Source organism: Oncorhynchus tshawytscha, linkage group LG19 (genome assembly GCF_018296145.1).
Source record: "Oncorhynchus tshawytscha isolate Ot180627B linkage group LG19, Otsh_v2.0, whole genome shotgun sequence".
Classification (NCBI taxonomy): Eukaryota; Metazoa; Chordata; class Actinopteri; order Salmoniformes; family Salmonidae; genus Oncorhynchus; species Oncorhynchus tshawytscha.
In genome coordinates, this window is record NC_056447.1 from 52538864 (window position 1) to 52553257 (window position 14394).

At 48.4% G+C, this 14394-nt stretch overlaps 1 protein-coding gene across 1 annotated transcript in view; it reads left to right on the top strand.

The window, feature by feature from the left end:
- Positions 1-238: 238 nt before the first annotated feature.
- LOC112220510 (1-phosphatidylinositol 4,5-bisphosphate phosphodiesterase zeta-1-like) overlaps positions 239-14394 on the top strand; it is a 47888-nt gene continuing 33732 nt past the window's right edge. Inside the window, exons 1-4 of the mRNA XM_042301866.1 lie at positions 239-474; positions 3176-3377; positions 7437-7581; positions 7981-8136. Of these exons, the coding sequence (XP_042157800.1) occupies positions 285-474; positions 3176-3377; positions 7437-7581; positions 7981-8136 (693 nt within the window). The 5' untranslated portion in view covers positions 239-284. The remainder of the gene's footprint in view (positions 475-3175; positions 3378-7436; positions 7582-7980; positions 8137-14394) is intronic.

Here is a 14394-nt window from a genome sequence, read left to right on the forward strand (position 1 = left end):
CTATTATAAAATAGAAACTATTATAAACTGTAAACTATTATAAACGGTATACCATGATCCCTTCTTCTATGTCCCAGTGGGTTCCTGGGGACTGTGTCTAAAAGGATGATTGCATTTTATTTGACAATAAAAAAAAAACTTACCTCAGCCACGCGAATACAACAATACCACAAATGAAAAACCATTGAGGATGAAAACACAATGAAGTCAAACAGGTTTGTTTCCACAGGGGCCAGGGTAAGACCTGGGTCAGGGGGCTTGAGGACTCTGCTGGCTGGCGGACAATGAAGAAGAACAAGGCCTCCACCTCCAGAAGGTCAGAGATCCAGGACATCTACCAGTGCTACTCCTCCGGAAGGAATACTCTGGCCGCCTCCGCTCTCCTCAGGTTCCTACACATGGAGCAAATGGAGGTAGCAGCCAATCAGGAGACAGCGGAGGGCTTGATTGACAGATATGAGATTGAGGAGACAGGTGAGTGACAGAGGATGAGGTGGGACTTGGTACAGTTCTGTCCTATCATGATGCACAATTAATTAGGTTTCCTTGTTCACTTATTTTCATTTTTATTGTTAAATCAAATCAAATCAAATCAAATCTAATTTTATTTGTCACATACACATGGTTAGCAGATGTTAATGCGAGTGTAGCGAAATGCTTGTGCTTCTAGTTCCGACAATGCAGTAATAACGAACAAGTAATCTAACTAACAATTCCAAAACTACTGTCTTATACACAGTGTAAGGGGATAAAGAATATGTACATAAGGATATATGAATGAGTGATGGTACAGAGCAGCATAGGCAAGATACAGTAGATGATATCGAGTACAGTATATACATATGAGATGAGTATGTAAACCAAGTGGCATAGTTAAAGTGGCTAGTGATACATGTATTACATAAGGATGCAGTCGATGATATAGAGTACAGTATATACGTATGCATATGAGATGAATAATGTAGGGTAAGTAAGATTATATAAGGTAGCATTGTTTACTGTTACAGTACAGTCGTGGCCAAAAGTTTTGAGAATGGCACAAATATAAATTTTCACAAAGTCTGCTGCTTCAGTGTCTTTAGATATTATTGTCAGATGTTACTATGGAATACTGAAGTATAATTACAAGCATTTCATAAGTGTCAAAGGCTTTTATTGACACTTATATGAAGTTGATGCAAAGAGTCAATATTTGCAGTGTTGACCCTTCTTTTTCAAGACCTCTGCAATCTGCCCTGGCATGCTGTCAATTAACTTCTGGGCCACATTCTGACTGATGGCAGCCCATTCTTGTATAATCAATGCTTGGAGTTTGTCAGAATTTGTGGGTTTTTGTTTGTTCACCCACCTCTTGAGGATTGACCACAAGTTCTCAATGGGATTAATGTCTGGGGAGTTTCCTGGCCATGGACCCAAAATATCTATGTTTTGTTCCCCGAGCCACTTAGTTATCACTTTTGCCTTATGGCAAGGTGCTCCATCATGCTGGAAAAGGCATTGTTTGTCATCAACTGTTCCTGGAAGGTTGGGAGAAGATGCTACCGGAGGATGTGTTGGTACCATTCTTTATTCATGGCTGTGTTCTTAGGCAAAATTGTGAGTGAGCCCACTCCCTTGGCTGAGAAGCAACCCCACACATGAATGGTCTCAGGATGCTTTACTGTTGGCATGACAGGACTGATGGTAGCGCTCACCTTGTCTTCTCCGGACAAGCTTTTTTCCACATGCCCCAAACAATCAGAAAGGGGATCCATCATTGAACTTCAACCCAGTCCTCAGCAGTCCAATCCCTGTACCTTTTGCAGAATATCAGTCTGTCCCTGATGTTTTTCCTGGAGAGAAGCGGCTTCTTTGCTGCCCTTCTTGACACCAAGCCATCCTCCAAAAGTCTTCACCTCACTGTGCGTGCAGATGCACTCACACCTGCCTGCTGCCATTCCTGAGCAAGGTCTGTACTGGTTGTGCCCCGATCCCGCAGCTGAATCAACTTTAGGAGACGGTCCTGGCGCTTGCTGGACTTTCTTTGGTGCCCTGAAGCCGTCTTCACAACAATTGAACCGCTCTCCTTGAAGTTCTTGATGATCCGATAAATGGTTGATTTAGGTGCAATCTTACTGGCAGCAATATCCTTGCCTGTGAAGCCCTTTTTGTGCAAAGCAATGATAACGGCACATGTTTCCTTTTAGGTAACCATGGTTGACAGAGGAAGAACAATGATTCCAAGCACCACCCTCCTTTTGAAGCTTCCAGTCTGTTAATCGAACTCAATCAGCATGACAGAGTGATCTCCAGCCTTATCCTCATCAACACTCACACCTGTGTTAACGAGAGAATCACTGACATGATGTCAGCTGGTCCTTTTGTGGCAGGGCTGAAATGCAGTGGAAATGTTTTTTTGGGGGGATTCAGTTCATTTGCATGGCAAAGAGGGACTTTACAATTAATTGCAATTCATCTGATCACTCTTCATAACATTCTGGAGTATATGCAAATTGCCATCATACAAACTGAGGCAGCAGACTTTGTGAAAATGTATATTTGTGTCATTCTCAAAACTTTTGTCCACGACTGTACAGTAGGTATGTATGACTGTACCCCTACCAGGCATTTTGTTAGCCTTAGCTGAGTCACATGTGATGAGACCACTTGTTTTAGATTAGAACGGACACGAGTCTATTTAGCATCTCCTGCCGCTATACAAACAGCACCATAGAAATGCCACGCTGCGACAGGCATAGAGGCATCCGTCTGACCTGACGAAAACAGGAAGTAAAACCATGACAGTCAAGCTCATCAGACAAAATGCTCTGCTACAGGTACAGAGGCATCAGTCTGACACAACAAAAAACGGAAGTAAAACGAAGACAGTCAAGCTCGTCAGTGGACTAGCACAACAAGACACTTTCTCAATTGTCACATTTTTTAAATTTATTTTGAACCTTTATTTAACTAGGCAAGTCAGTTAAGAATAAATTATTATTTACAATGACAGCCTACCGGGGAACAAGGGGTTAACTGCCTTGTTCAGGGGCAGAAGGACAGATTTTTACCATCCAAATACTTCCTTCTCTCCTCACGTCCTCAAGGTACATATGCAAGTAAAGTAGTACATCCAACTGAGTGATTGTTTTTTTGTTGAGGGTTTTTTCACCCAACCTCTGCGTGTCCCTGGCAGCTAGAGAGAACAGAAGCATGACATTCGAGGGATTCTACAGATACATGGAGTCTAAAGACTGTAGTGTGTTTGACCAGATACACACGTCTGTGTACCAGGATATGGACCAGCCTTTGTGTCACTACTTCATCTCGTCTTCTCACAACACCTACCTCACTGGGGACCAGCTGGTCGGCAAGAGCACCCTGGACGCCTATGTCAGGTAATTACAACTGCCTATATCAGGTAATAACACTACCTATGTCAGGTCATTACAACTTGCCTATGTCAGGTAATAACACTACCTATGTCAGGTCATTACAACTGCCTATGTCAGGTAATAACACTACCTATGTCAGGTCATTACAACAGCCTATGTCAGGTAATAACACTACCTATGTCAGGTCATTACAACTGCCTATGTCAGGTAATAACACTACCCATGTCAGGTAATTACAACAGCCTATGTCATGTAATAATTCTACCTATGTCAGGTAAAACACTACCTATGTCAGGTAATTACCACAGCCTATGTCATGTAATAATTATACCTATGTCAGGTAATTACAACAGCCTGTGTCAGGTAATAACACTACCTATGTCAGGTAATTACAACAGCCTATGTCATGTAATAATTCTACCTATGCCAAGTAATAACACTACCCATGTCAGGTAATTACAACAGCCTATGTCATGTAATAATTCTACATATGTCAGGTAATAACACTACCTATGTCAGGTAATAATTCTACCTATGTCAGGTAATAACAATACCTATGTCAGGTAATAATTCTACCTATGTCAGGTCATAACACTACCTATGTCAGGTAATAATTCTACCTATCTCAGGTAATAACACTACCTATGTCAGGTAATAATTCTATCTATGTCAGGTAATAACACTACCTATGTCATGTAATAACACTACCTATGTCCGGTAATAACACTACCTATGTCAGGTAATAATTATACCTATGTCGGGTAATAACACTACCTATGTCAGGTAATAACACTACCTATGTCAGGTAATAACACTACCTATGTCAGGTAATAATTCTACCTATGTCAGGTAATAACACTACCTATGTCAGGTAATAACACTACCTATGTCAGGTAATACAACTAGTTAAGAAATGGCTTCTGCTGGTTGTGTATCCACTGCCATTCTTTAAAGTTTAAACCCTCTCCTCTCAAACCGCAGTGTCTGCTCTCTCAGATTAAACCCTCTCCTCTCAAACCATAGTGTCTGCTCTCTCAGTTTAAACCCTCTCCTCTCAAACCGTAGTGTCTGCTCTCTCAGTTTAAACCCTCTCCTCTCAAACCATAGTGTCTGCTCTCTCAGTTTAAACCCTCTCTTCTCAAACCATAGTGTCTGCTCTCTCAGTTTAAACCCTCTCCTCTCAAACCAGTGTCTGCTCTCTCAGTTTAAACCCTCTCCTCTCAAACCGCAGTGTCTGCTCTCTCAGTTTAAACCCTCTCAAACCATAGTGTCTGCTCTCTCAGTTTAAACCCTCTCTTCTCAAACCATAGTGTCTGCTCTCTCAGTTTAAACCCTCTCTTCTCAAACCATAGTGTCTGCTCTCTCAGTTTAAACCCTCTCAAACCACAGTGTCTGCTCTCTCAGTTTAAACCCTCTCCTCTCAAACCATAGTGTCTGCTCTCTCAGTTTAAACCCTCTCAAACCACAGTGTCTGCTCTCTCAGTTTAAACCCTCTCCTCTCAAACCATAGTGTCTGCTCTCTCAGTTTAAACCCTCTCAAACCACAGTGTCTGCTCTCTCAGTTTAAACCCTCTCCTCTCAAACCGTAGTGTCTGCTCTCTCAGTTTAAACCCTCTCTTCTCAAACCATAGTGTCTGCTCTCTCAGTTTAAACCCTCTCAAACCGCAGTGTCTGCTCTCTCAGTTTAAACCCTCTCTCAAACCATAGTGTCTGCTCTCTCAGTTTAAACCCTCTCAAACCAAGTGTCTGCCTCTCAGTTTAAACCCTCTCCTCTCAAACCACAGTGTCTGCTCTCTCAGTTTAAAACCATAGTGTCCTCTCTCCCTCTCAAACTGTAGTGTCTGCTCTCTGTTTAAACCCTCTCCTCTCAAACCGCAGTGTCTGCTCTCTCAGTTTAAACCCTCTCTCAAACCATAGTGTCTGCTCTCTCAGTTTAAACCCTCTCCTCTCAAACCACAGTGTATGCTCTCTCAGTTTAAACCCTCTCCTCTCAAACTGTAGTGTCTGCTCTCTCAATTTAAACCCTCTCCTCTCAAACCGCAGTGTCTGCTCTCTCAGTTTAAACCCTCTCCTCTCAAACTGTAGTGTCTGCTCTCTCAGTTTAAACCCTCTCCTCTCAAACCGTAGTGTCTGCTCTCTCAGTTTAAACCCTCTCCTCTCAAACCACAGTGTCTGCTCTCTCAGTTTAAACCCTCTCCTCTCAAACCATAGTGTCTGCTCTCTCAGTTTAAACCCTCTCCTCTCAAACCATAGTGTCTGCTCTCTCAGTTTAAACCCTCTCCTCACAAACCGTAGTGTCTGCTCTCTCAGTTTAAACCCTCTCCTCTCAAACCACAGTGTCTGCTCTCTCAGTTTAAACCCTCTCCTCTCAAACTGCAGTGTCTGCTCTCTCAGTTTAAACCCTCTCCTCTCAAACCGCAGTGTCTGCTCACTTAGTCTCTCCTACATATTCAGTAATGCAGCCTCTCCATCCGCTAACTAAAGGACAAAAAGGAGGTGAACTGAGTGAGAAAGGGGCTGATGGCAGCAGAACTAGGCCATTATTGGTCCTCTGAGACCAGTAGAGTACTCTCTCTCTCTGCTGTAATATACTGTCTTTCCCCTGTGTATAATATAGAGTACTCTCACTCCTGTCTAATACAATGCCAGCATCCCAAATGGCACCCTATTCCCTATATAGTGCACGACTTTTGAAGGTTCTGGTCATAAGTAGTGCACTATGTAGGGAATAGGGTGCCATTTGGGATGCAGCCGTGTCTCCCACTCGTCTGTAATAGACTGTAGTAAAGCCCTCTAATTGAGTGACTGGGGAGGAGGTCTGGTGGGAGGGCCTGATGTGGGGGCCTGGTTCACTCAGCTAATGAATGGGGAGGTGACTGGGGAGGGGAGGTGACTGGGGAGGGGAAGTGTCTTAGGAGGAGGTCTGGTGGGGAGGCCTGATGGGGGCCGTGATGGGGGGCCTGGTTCACTCAGCTAATGAACGGGGTGGTGACTGGGGAGGGGAGGTGACTTAGGAGGGGAGGTGACTTAGGAGGGGAGGTGACTGGAGAGGGGAGGTGACTAGGGGAGGTGACTAGGGAGGGGGGAGGGGAGGTCTTTTACACAGCTAAAGAAATGGAGGTGACTGGGGAGGGGTCTGGTGGGGAGGGGAGGTCTGGTTTACACAGCTAAAGAAATAGGAGGTGACTGGGGAGGGGAGGTGACTGGGGAGTGGAGGTGACTGGGGAGTGGAGGTGGGGAGGTCTGGTGGGGAGGTCTGGTGGGGAGGTCTGGTTCACTCAGCTAAAGAACGGGGAGGTGACTGGGGAGGGGAGGTCTGGTGGGGAGGTCTGGTTTACACAGCTAATGAAATAGGAGGTGACTGGGGAGGGGAGGTGACTGGGGAGGGGAGGTGACTGGGGAGGGGAGGTGACTGGGGAGGGGAGGTGACTGGGGAGGGAGGTGACTGGGGCGGGGAGGTGACTGGGGAGGGGAGGTGACTGGGGAGGGGAGACACTATGGAGGGGAGGTGACTATGGAGGGGAGGTGACTGGGGAGGGGAGGTGACTAGGGAGGGGAGATGACTGGACTCTGTGTCTAGCCGCCAGGTGAGCAAAGGATGGAAAGGGAGAACTGAATCAGGAGCATAAAGAACATAAAGACCAACAATGAATCAAACCACTATTGCTGTACGTTCAGTGTGACAAGTCTGTGCAGATGGGAGCTAGTGTGTCAGAAGGAAATCCTCCCTTTTGTGTCTGTGCTTTTATATGGCCATACATTTTGATATGATGGTTATTAACTCATTAATCATTCAACGTTTTGGTACTGAATAACGCAAAATGGAAATCAAATTATAATCGAAAACATAATTTCTTTGACCGGTCTGCAGAATTAACTTTCATGGCCTGTAAAACAGTGTGAGTGATATACTATAAAAGAAATAAGGTTTGGGTCTATTTTCGACTTTATCATTTGTTCTCTGTATGTCGCTGGTAAACTACAGATGTCCTCAGTCCTCCTCCTAGTAATCATCTTGTGTTCCTTACGCGTCCATCTGTCTCTCTCTCGGTGTGTCCTCAGTGCGCTGAGGAGAGGTTGTCGTTGTCTGGAGATTGACTGCTGGGATGGTCCTAGTGCAGAGCCTATAGTCTACCATGGTCACACTCTGACCAGCAAGATCCTGTTCAAGGACGTCATCACTACCGTGGAGCAGCATGCCTTTGAGGTAGGACCACACCACAGATAAAGAACTAACAACAGTGTACATCTTTAGGACACTTACTTTGATATAAGTCCCATAGTGTTGTCTAGGAGGGTAATGGAATCAGAACGTTGTCTCAGGGTTCTACTGTACTGCCTGGTGTGTTGTTTGCGTATTCTAATTCACTGGCTACCATCACTAATAGAGGGTGTTATTCACTGAAGGGGAGATGGGCCTCTTTGATTCTGGTTGCTTGGCAATGGGCTATTCACTGTGAAACGTGTTTATATTTTTAGAACGTGTGTGTGAGACTCCTTTGGGAATTGAACCCAAACCCGAGTCACACAGGACCTCCATTGCTGGTATGGTTATCTTGTGTCTTGCTGGCATGACAGACCCTTGAGAGAGACTATTCTGTGCCAGGTGTCTCCGTACCCAGTGATCCTGTCCCTGGAGAATCACTGTACCCCGACTCAGCAGGATGTCATGGCCCAGTACCTCACCTCCATCCTGGGGGAAAAACTGCTGGCCACCAGCCTGGACCTCACCAATCAGCCTGGACAACTGCCCAGCCCTAACGTAAACAGTGCATTTACATTAGAGTCATTTAGCAGACGCTCTTATCCAGAACGACTTACAGGAGCAATTAGGTTTAAATACCTTTACATATTTTTCACATAGTCGGCTCTGGGATTTAAACCAGTGACCTTTCAGTTACTGACTCAACGTTTTTAATCACTAGGTTACCTGCCACCCGCATCAGTGTCAGTATACCTCAGTATAGCTAGAACAGCTGACATTTGTTTACAAGCTTAGTGAAAGTTATAAGTTATAATTATTTTCAAATATTAGTAAATCAACTTAAACATAGAATATACCGCAAACTACGTCATCTTCACAACTTAAACGTAGAACATAGCTTTTGGATTACATTCATTATTGTGCCTCTCAGTTTGTGCTGTTGAAGCTCCGACAGAGGAGATGTTATGTGGACTGGATCAATAATGTCCATGCTGAGTTTGGGCTGTTGAAGCTCCGGCAGAGGAGATGTTATGTGGACTGGATCAATAATGTCCATGCTGAGTTTGGGCTGTTGAAGCTCCGGCAGAGGAGATGTTATGTGGACTGGATCAATAATGTCCATGCTGAGTTTGGGCTGTTGAAGCTCCAACAGAGGAGATGTTATGTGGACTGGATCAATAATGTCCATGCTGAGTTTGGGCTGTTGAAGCTCCGACAGAGGAGATGTTATGTGGACTGGATCAATAATGTCCATGCTCAGATTGTGCTGTTGAAGCTCCGGCAGAGGAGTTCAATAACGTCCCTTCTCTTTGTGAACTCTGCCAAAGCTGAGTTTGGGTTGTTGAAGCTCCGGCAGAGGAGATGTTATGTGGACTGGATCAATAACGTCCCTTCTCTTTGTGAACTCTGCCAAAGCTGAACTCTGCCAAACGGAACTGAAACTTGTTCAGTAAGTGTAGAAGGTGTCGTAAGCTTGTGCCTGAGCCAGCTCACAAGATATATGCCCCTGGTCTGACTGAGGGACTTTTCTCCACTGAGGAAAGAGAAAACAGAGTTTATATGATGCGGCTCATTGCAGATTGCAGGACAGAAGACAGATACATTTAGTGCTCGATTCAATCAGATCCGCTTTAACCAACAACCACATGGCGGTTGTTTTGGTGATGTCAGAGGTGGAACTGCGTCGGAGCTGTCAAATCCGCAAGTGGCTCCTGGCATTATACCTAATGCGGACATTGGTTTCACGGAGTCGCATGAACAGAAATCCCATACAGCCTTGTTCACAAGTTGGAACAGTGGAATGTGAGATGTGATCTACACCTCTGTTAAGATGATAGAAACATGAATTAATTAGGTTAATGATTTAATAATAATGAGCCTAATAATTATTTCTGTATTCCTACACTTTCTCCTTCTGAACGGCTAATGTGAGTGGGGACTGGTATGGCTTCGTGACAGCGATCGATTTGACGGCTCCAGCTCAGTTCCACCTCCGACACCACCAAAAAACATCAGCTATGCCCGGTGTCTGCTTTTTGCCGGGTTAACGTTTGATCTGATTGAATCTAATGCCTTAGATGAGATCCTCTGGGCTGTCCAATCTCACACTCCATCCGGGGAAATCAATGGATGGGATTGTCTGAAAAGGTCTACCGCATGAACAGCGTTTAAATAGTTCAGTTGACTCTGTCCCAAATGGAACCCTGGTCTAAAGTAGTGCACTATATAGGGAATAGGGTTCTATAGGGCTCTGGTCTAAAGTAGTGCACTATATATATAGGGAATAGAGTTCCATAGGGCTCTGGTCTAAAGCAGTGCACTATATAGGGAATAGGGTTCTATAGGGCTCTGGTCTAAAGCAGTGCACTATATAGGGAATAGGGTTCTATAGGGCTCTGGTCTAAAGCAGTGCACTATATATAGGGAATAGGGTTCTATAGGGCTCTGGTCTAAAGCAGTGCACTATATAGGGAACAGAGTGCCATTTGGGATGCATATTTAGATTTCCTCATTCCCCTGCCTGCAGTTCATCTGTGGAATGGTCTGCCTCTATTTGAACCCCTGCCTCTTGATGACTGTCTGATAGGGTAGGAATGAGACTGGTACAGGCTGCTTGCTGGTGATGACTGTCTGATAGGGTAGGAAGGAGACTGGCACAGTGTAACGGTTTTCTAGTGGTGATGAAGGAGAGTCGGACCAAACTGCAGCGTGTCGATTGCGATCCATGTTTAATAAAACAAAGAACACGAACTTACAAAAAACAATAAACAAAACCGAAACAGCCTAACTGGTGCAAACTAACAGAGAGTACACATAGGACACTAAGGACAATCACCCACGACAAACTCAAAGAATATGGCTGCCTAAATATGGTTCCCAATCAGAGACAACGATAAGCATCTGCCTCTGATTGAGAACCACTCCAGACAGCCATAGACTTTGCTAGACAACCCACTAAGCTACAATCCCAATACCACCACCAAAACCCCAAGACAAACACACCACAATTACAAAAACCCCATGCCACACCCTGGCCTGACCAAATACATAAAGATGAACACAAAATACTTTGACCAGGGCGTGACAGAACCCCCCTAAGGTGCGGACTCCCGAACGCACCTCAAAACAATAGGGAGGGTCCGGGTGGGCGTCTGTCCATGGTGGCGGCTCGGGCGCGGGACGTGGACCCCACTCATTTAATGTCTTAGTCCCCTCTCCCTTCGTCCCTGGATAGTCCACCCTCGCCGCCGACCATGGCCTAGTAGTCCTCACCCAGAACCCCACTGGACTGAGGAGCAGATCGGGACTGAAGGACAGCTCGGGACTGAGGCAGCTCGGGACTGAGGGGAAGCTCGGGAGTGAGAGAAAGCTCAGGAGTGAGAGGAAGCTCAGGAGTGAGAGGAAGCTCAGGAGTGAGAGGAAGCTCAGGAGTGAGAGGAAGCTCAGGAGTGAGAGGAAGCTCAGGCAGGTTGATGAATCTACCAGATCCTGGCTGGCTGGTGGTTCCGGCAGATCCTGGCTGACTGGCACTTCTGGCGGATCCTGGCTGACTGGTGGGTCCTGGGAGACTGGCGGATCCTGGCTGACTGGCGGATCCTGGCTGACTGGCGGATCCTGGCAGACTGGCGGATCCTGGCAGACTGGCGGATCCTGGCAGACTGGCGGATCTAACTGATCCTGGCAGACTGGCGGATCCTGGCCGACTGGCAGATCCTGGCCGACTGGCAGATCCTGGCCGACTGGCAGATCCTGGCCGACTGGCAGATCCTGGCTGACTGGCAGATCCTGGCCGACTGGCAGATCCTGGCCGACTGGCAGTTCTGGCGGATCCTGGCAGACTGGCGGATCCTGGCAGACTGGCAGTTCTGGCGGATCCTGGCAGACTGGCGGATCCTGGCAGACTGGCGGATCCTGGCAGACTAGCGGATCCTGGCTGACTGGCGGATCCTGGTTGACTGGCACTTCTGGCGGATCCTGAAAGACTGGCGGATCCTGGCTGACTGGCGGATCATGGACTGGCGGATCCTGGCTGACTGGCGGATCCTGGCTGACTGGCGGATCCTGGCTGACTGGCGGATCCTGGCAGACTGGCGGATCCTGGCTGAATGGCGGATCTAACTGATCCTGGCAGACTGGCGGATCCTGGCTGACTGGCGGATCCTGGCCGACTGGCAGTTCTGGCAGATCCCGGCTGACTGGCGGATCTGGAAGAGTCTGGTTGACTGGCAGATCTGGAAGAGTCTGGTTGACTGGCAGATCTGGAAGAGTCTGGTTGACTGGCAGATCTGGAAGAGTCTGGTTGACTGGCAGATCTGGAAGAGTCTGGTTGACTGGCAGATCTGGAAGAGTCTGGTTGACTGGCAGATCTGGAAGAGTCTGGTTGACTGGCAGATCTGGAAGAGTCTGGTTGACTGGCAGATCTGGAAGAGTCTGGTTGACTGGCAGATCTGGAAGAGTCTGGTTGACTGGCAGATCTGGAAGGGTCTGGTTGACTGGCAGATCTGGAAGAGTCTGGTTGACTGGCAGATCTGGAAGAGTCTGGCTGACTGGCAGATCTGGAAGAGACTGGCTGACTGGCAGATCTGGAAGAGTCTGGCTGACTGGCAGATCTGGAAGAGTCTGGTTGACTGGCAGATCTGGAAGAGTCTGGTTGACTGGCAGATCTGGAAGAGTCTGGTTGACTGGCAGATCTGGAAGGGTCTGGTTGACTGGCAGATCTGGAAGAGTCTGGTTGACTGGCAGATCTGGAAGAGTCTGGCTGACTGGCAGATCTGGAAGAGACTGGCTGACTGGCAGATCTGGAAGAGTCTGGCTGACTGGCAGATCTGGCGGCGCTGGGCAGCCTGGCGGCGCTGGGCAGACTGGCGACACTAGGCAGACTGGCAGTGCTGGGCAGCCTGGCGTGCTGGGCAGACTGGCGATGCTGGGCAGACTGGTGGCGCTGGGCAGACTGGCGACGCTGGGCAGACTGGCGATGCTGGGCAGACTGACGGCGCTGGGCAGACTGGTGACGCTGGGCAGACGGGGGGCACTGGCGGCGCTGGGCAGACTGGCAGCACTAGCTGCTCCATATAGGCTGACAGCTCTGGCGGCTTCTTACAGACTGACAGCTCCTTGCAGACTGACAGCTCCTTGCAGACTGACAACTCCTTGCAGACTGACAGCTCCTTGCAGACTGACAGCTCCTTGCAGACTGACAGCTCCTTGCAGACTGGCTGCTCCATGCAGACTGGCTGCTCTATGCAGACTGACATCTCTGGCTGCTTCATGCAGACTGACAGCTCTGGCTGCTCCATGTAGGCTGACAGCTCTGGCGGCTCCGTGCAGACTGGCAGCTCCTTACAGACTGGCAGCTCCTTGCAGACTGGTAGCTCCGTGCAGACTGGTAGCTCCGTGCAGACTGGCAGCCCGTGCAGACTGGCAGCTCCGTGCAGACTGGCAGCTCCGTGCAGACTGACAGCTCCTTGCAGACTGACAGCTCCTTGCAGACTGACAGCTCCTTGCAGACTGACAGCTCCTTGCAGACTGGCTGCTCCATGCAGACTGGCTGCTCCATGCAGACTGACATCTCTGGCTGCTTCATGCAGACTGACAGCTCTGGCTGCTCCATGTAGGCTGACAGTTCTGGCGGCTTCTTACAGACTGGCAGCTCTGGCGGCTCTGTGCAGACTGGCAGCTCTGTGCAGACTGGCAGCTCCGTGCAGACTGGCAGCTCCGTGCAGACTTGCAGCTCCGTGCAGACTGACAGCTCCGTGCAGACTGACAGCTCCGTGCAGACCGGCAGCTCCGTGCAGACCGGCAGCTCCGTGCAGACCGGCAGCTCCGTGCAGACCGGCAGCTCCGTGCAGACCGGCAGCTCCGTGCAGACCGGCAGCTCCGTGCAGACCGGCAGCCCGTGCAGACCGGCAGCTCCTTACAGACCGGCAGCTCCTTACAGACTGGCAGCTCCTTACAGACTGTTAGCTCCTTACAGACTGGCAGCTCCTTACAGACTGGCAGCTCCTTGTAGACTGGCTGCGCTGAACAGGCGGGAGACTCCGGCCGCGCAGGAGAGGAGAAAGGCTCTGGCTGCGCTGAACAGGCGGAAGACTCCAGCAGCGCTGTAGAGGAGAAAGGCTCCGGCAGCGCTGAACAGGTGGGACGCACTGTAGGCCTGATGCGTGGTGCTGGCACTGGTATGCCGTGCATGCTATGCCAAGCCCACACCTTTCTTTCTACTCTGTCCAATACATCCTCCACACTCTCAGACTCAGCACTCTGCTTCGCCGACAGCTCCAATTCCATCCATGGCTCTGCCCAGGGTCCTTGTCCGTCAAGGATCTCCTCCCAAGTCCATTTATCCAAAGAGTGCAGCCTCTCCCAATGCTGCTGCTGCCTCTGTTGCTTCTCCTGCTGCTGCCTTTGCTCCTGCTGCTGCCTTTGCTGCTGCTGCTGTTGCTCCTGCTGCACCTGTCGCTTCTCCTGCTGCTGCTGTTGCTGCTGCCTCTGTTTACCACGCCGCTTGGTCCTTGGTTGGTGGGTGATTCTGTAACGGTTTTCTAGTGGTGATGAAGGAGAGTCGGACCAAACTGCAGCGTGTCGATTGTGATCCATGTTTAATACAACAAAGAACACGAACTTACAAAAACAATAAACAAAACCGAAACAGCCTAACTGGTGCAAACTAACAGAGAGTACACATAGGACACTAAGGACAATCACCCACGACAAACTCAAAGAATATGGCTGCCTAAATATGGTTCCCAATCAGAGACAACGATAAGCATCTGCCTCTGATTGAGAACCACCCAGACAGCCATAGACTTTGCTAGACAA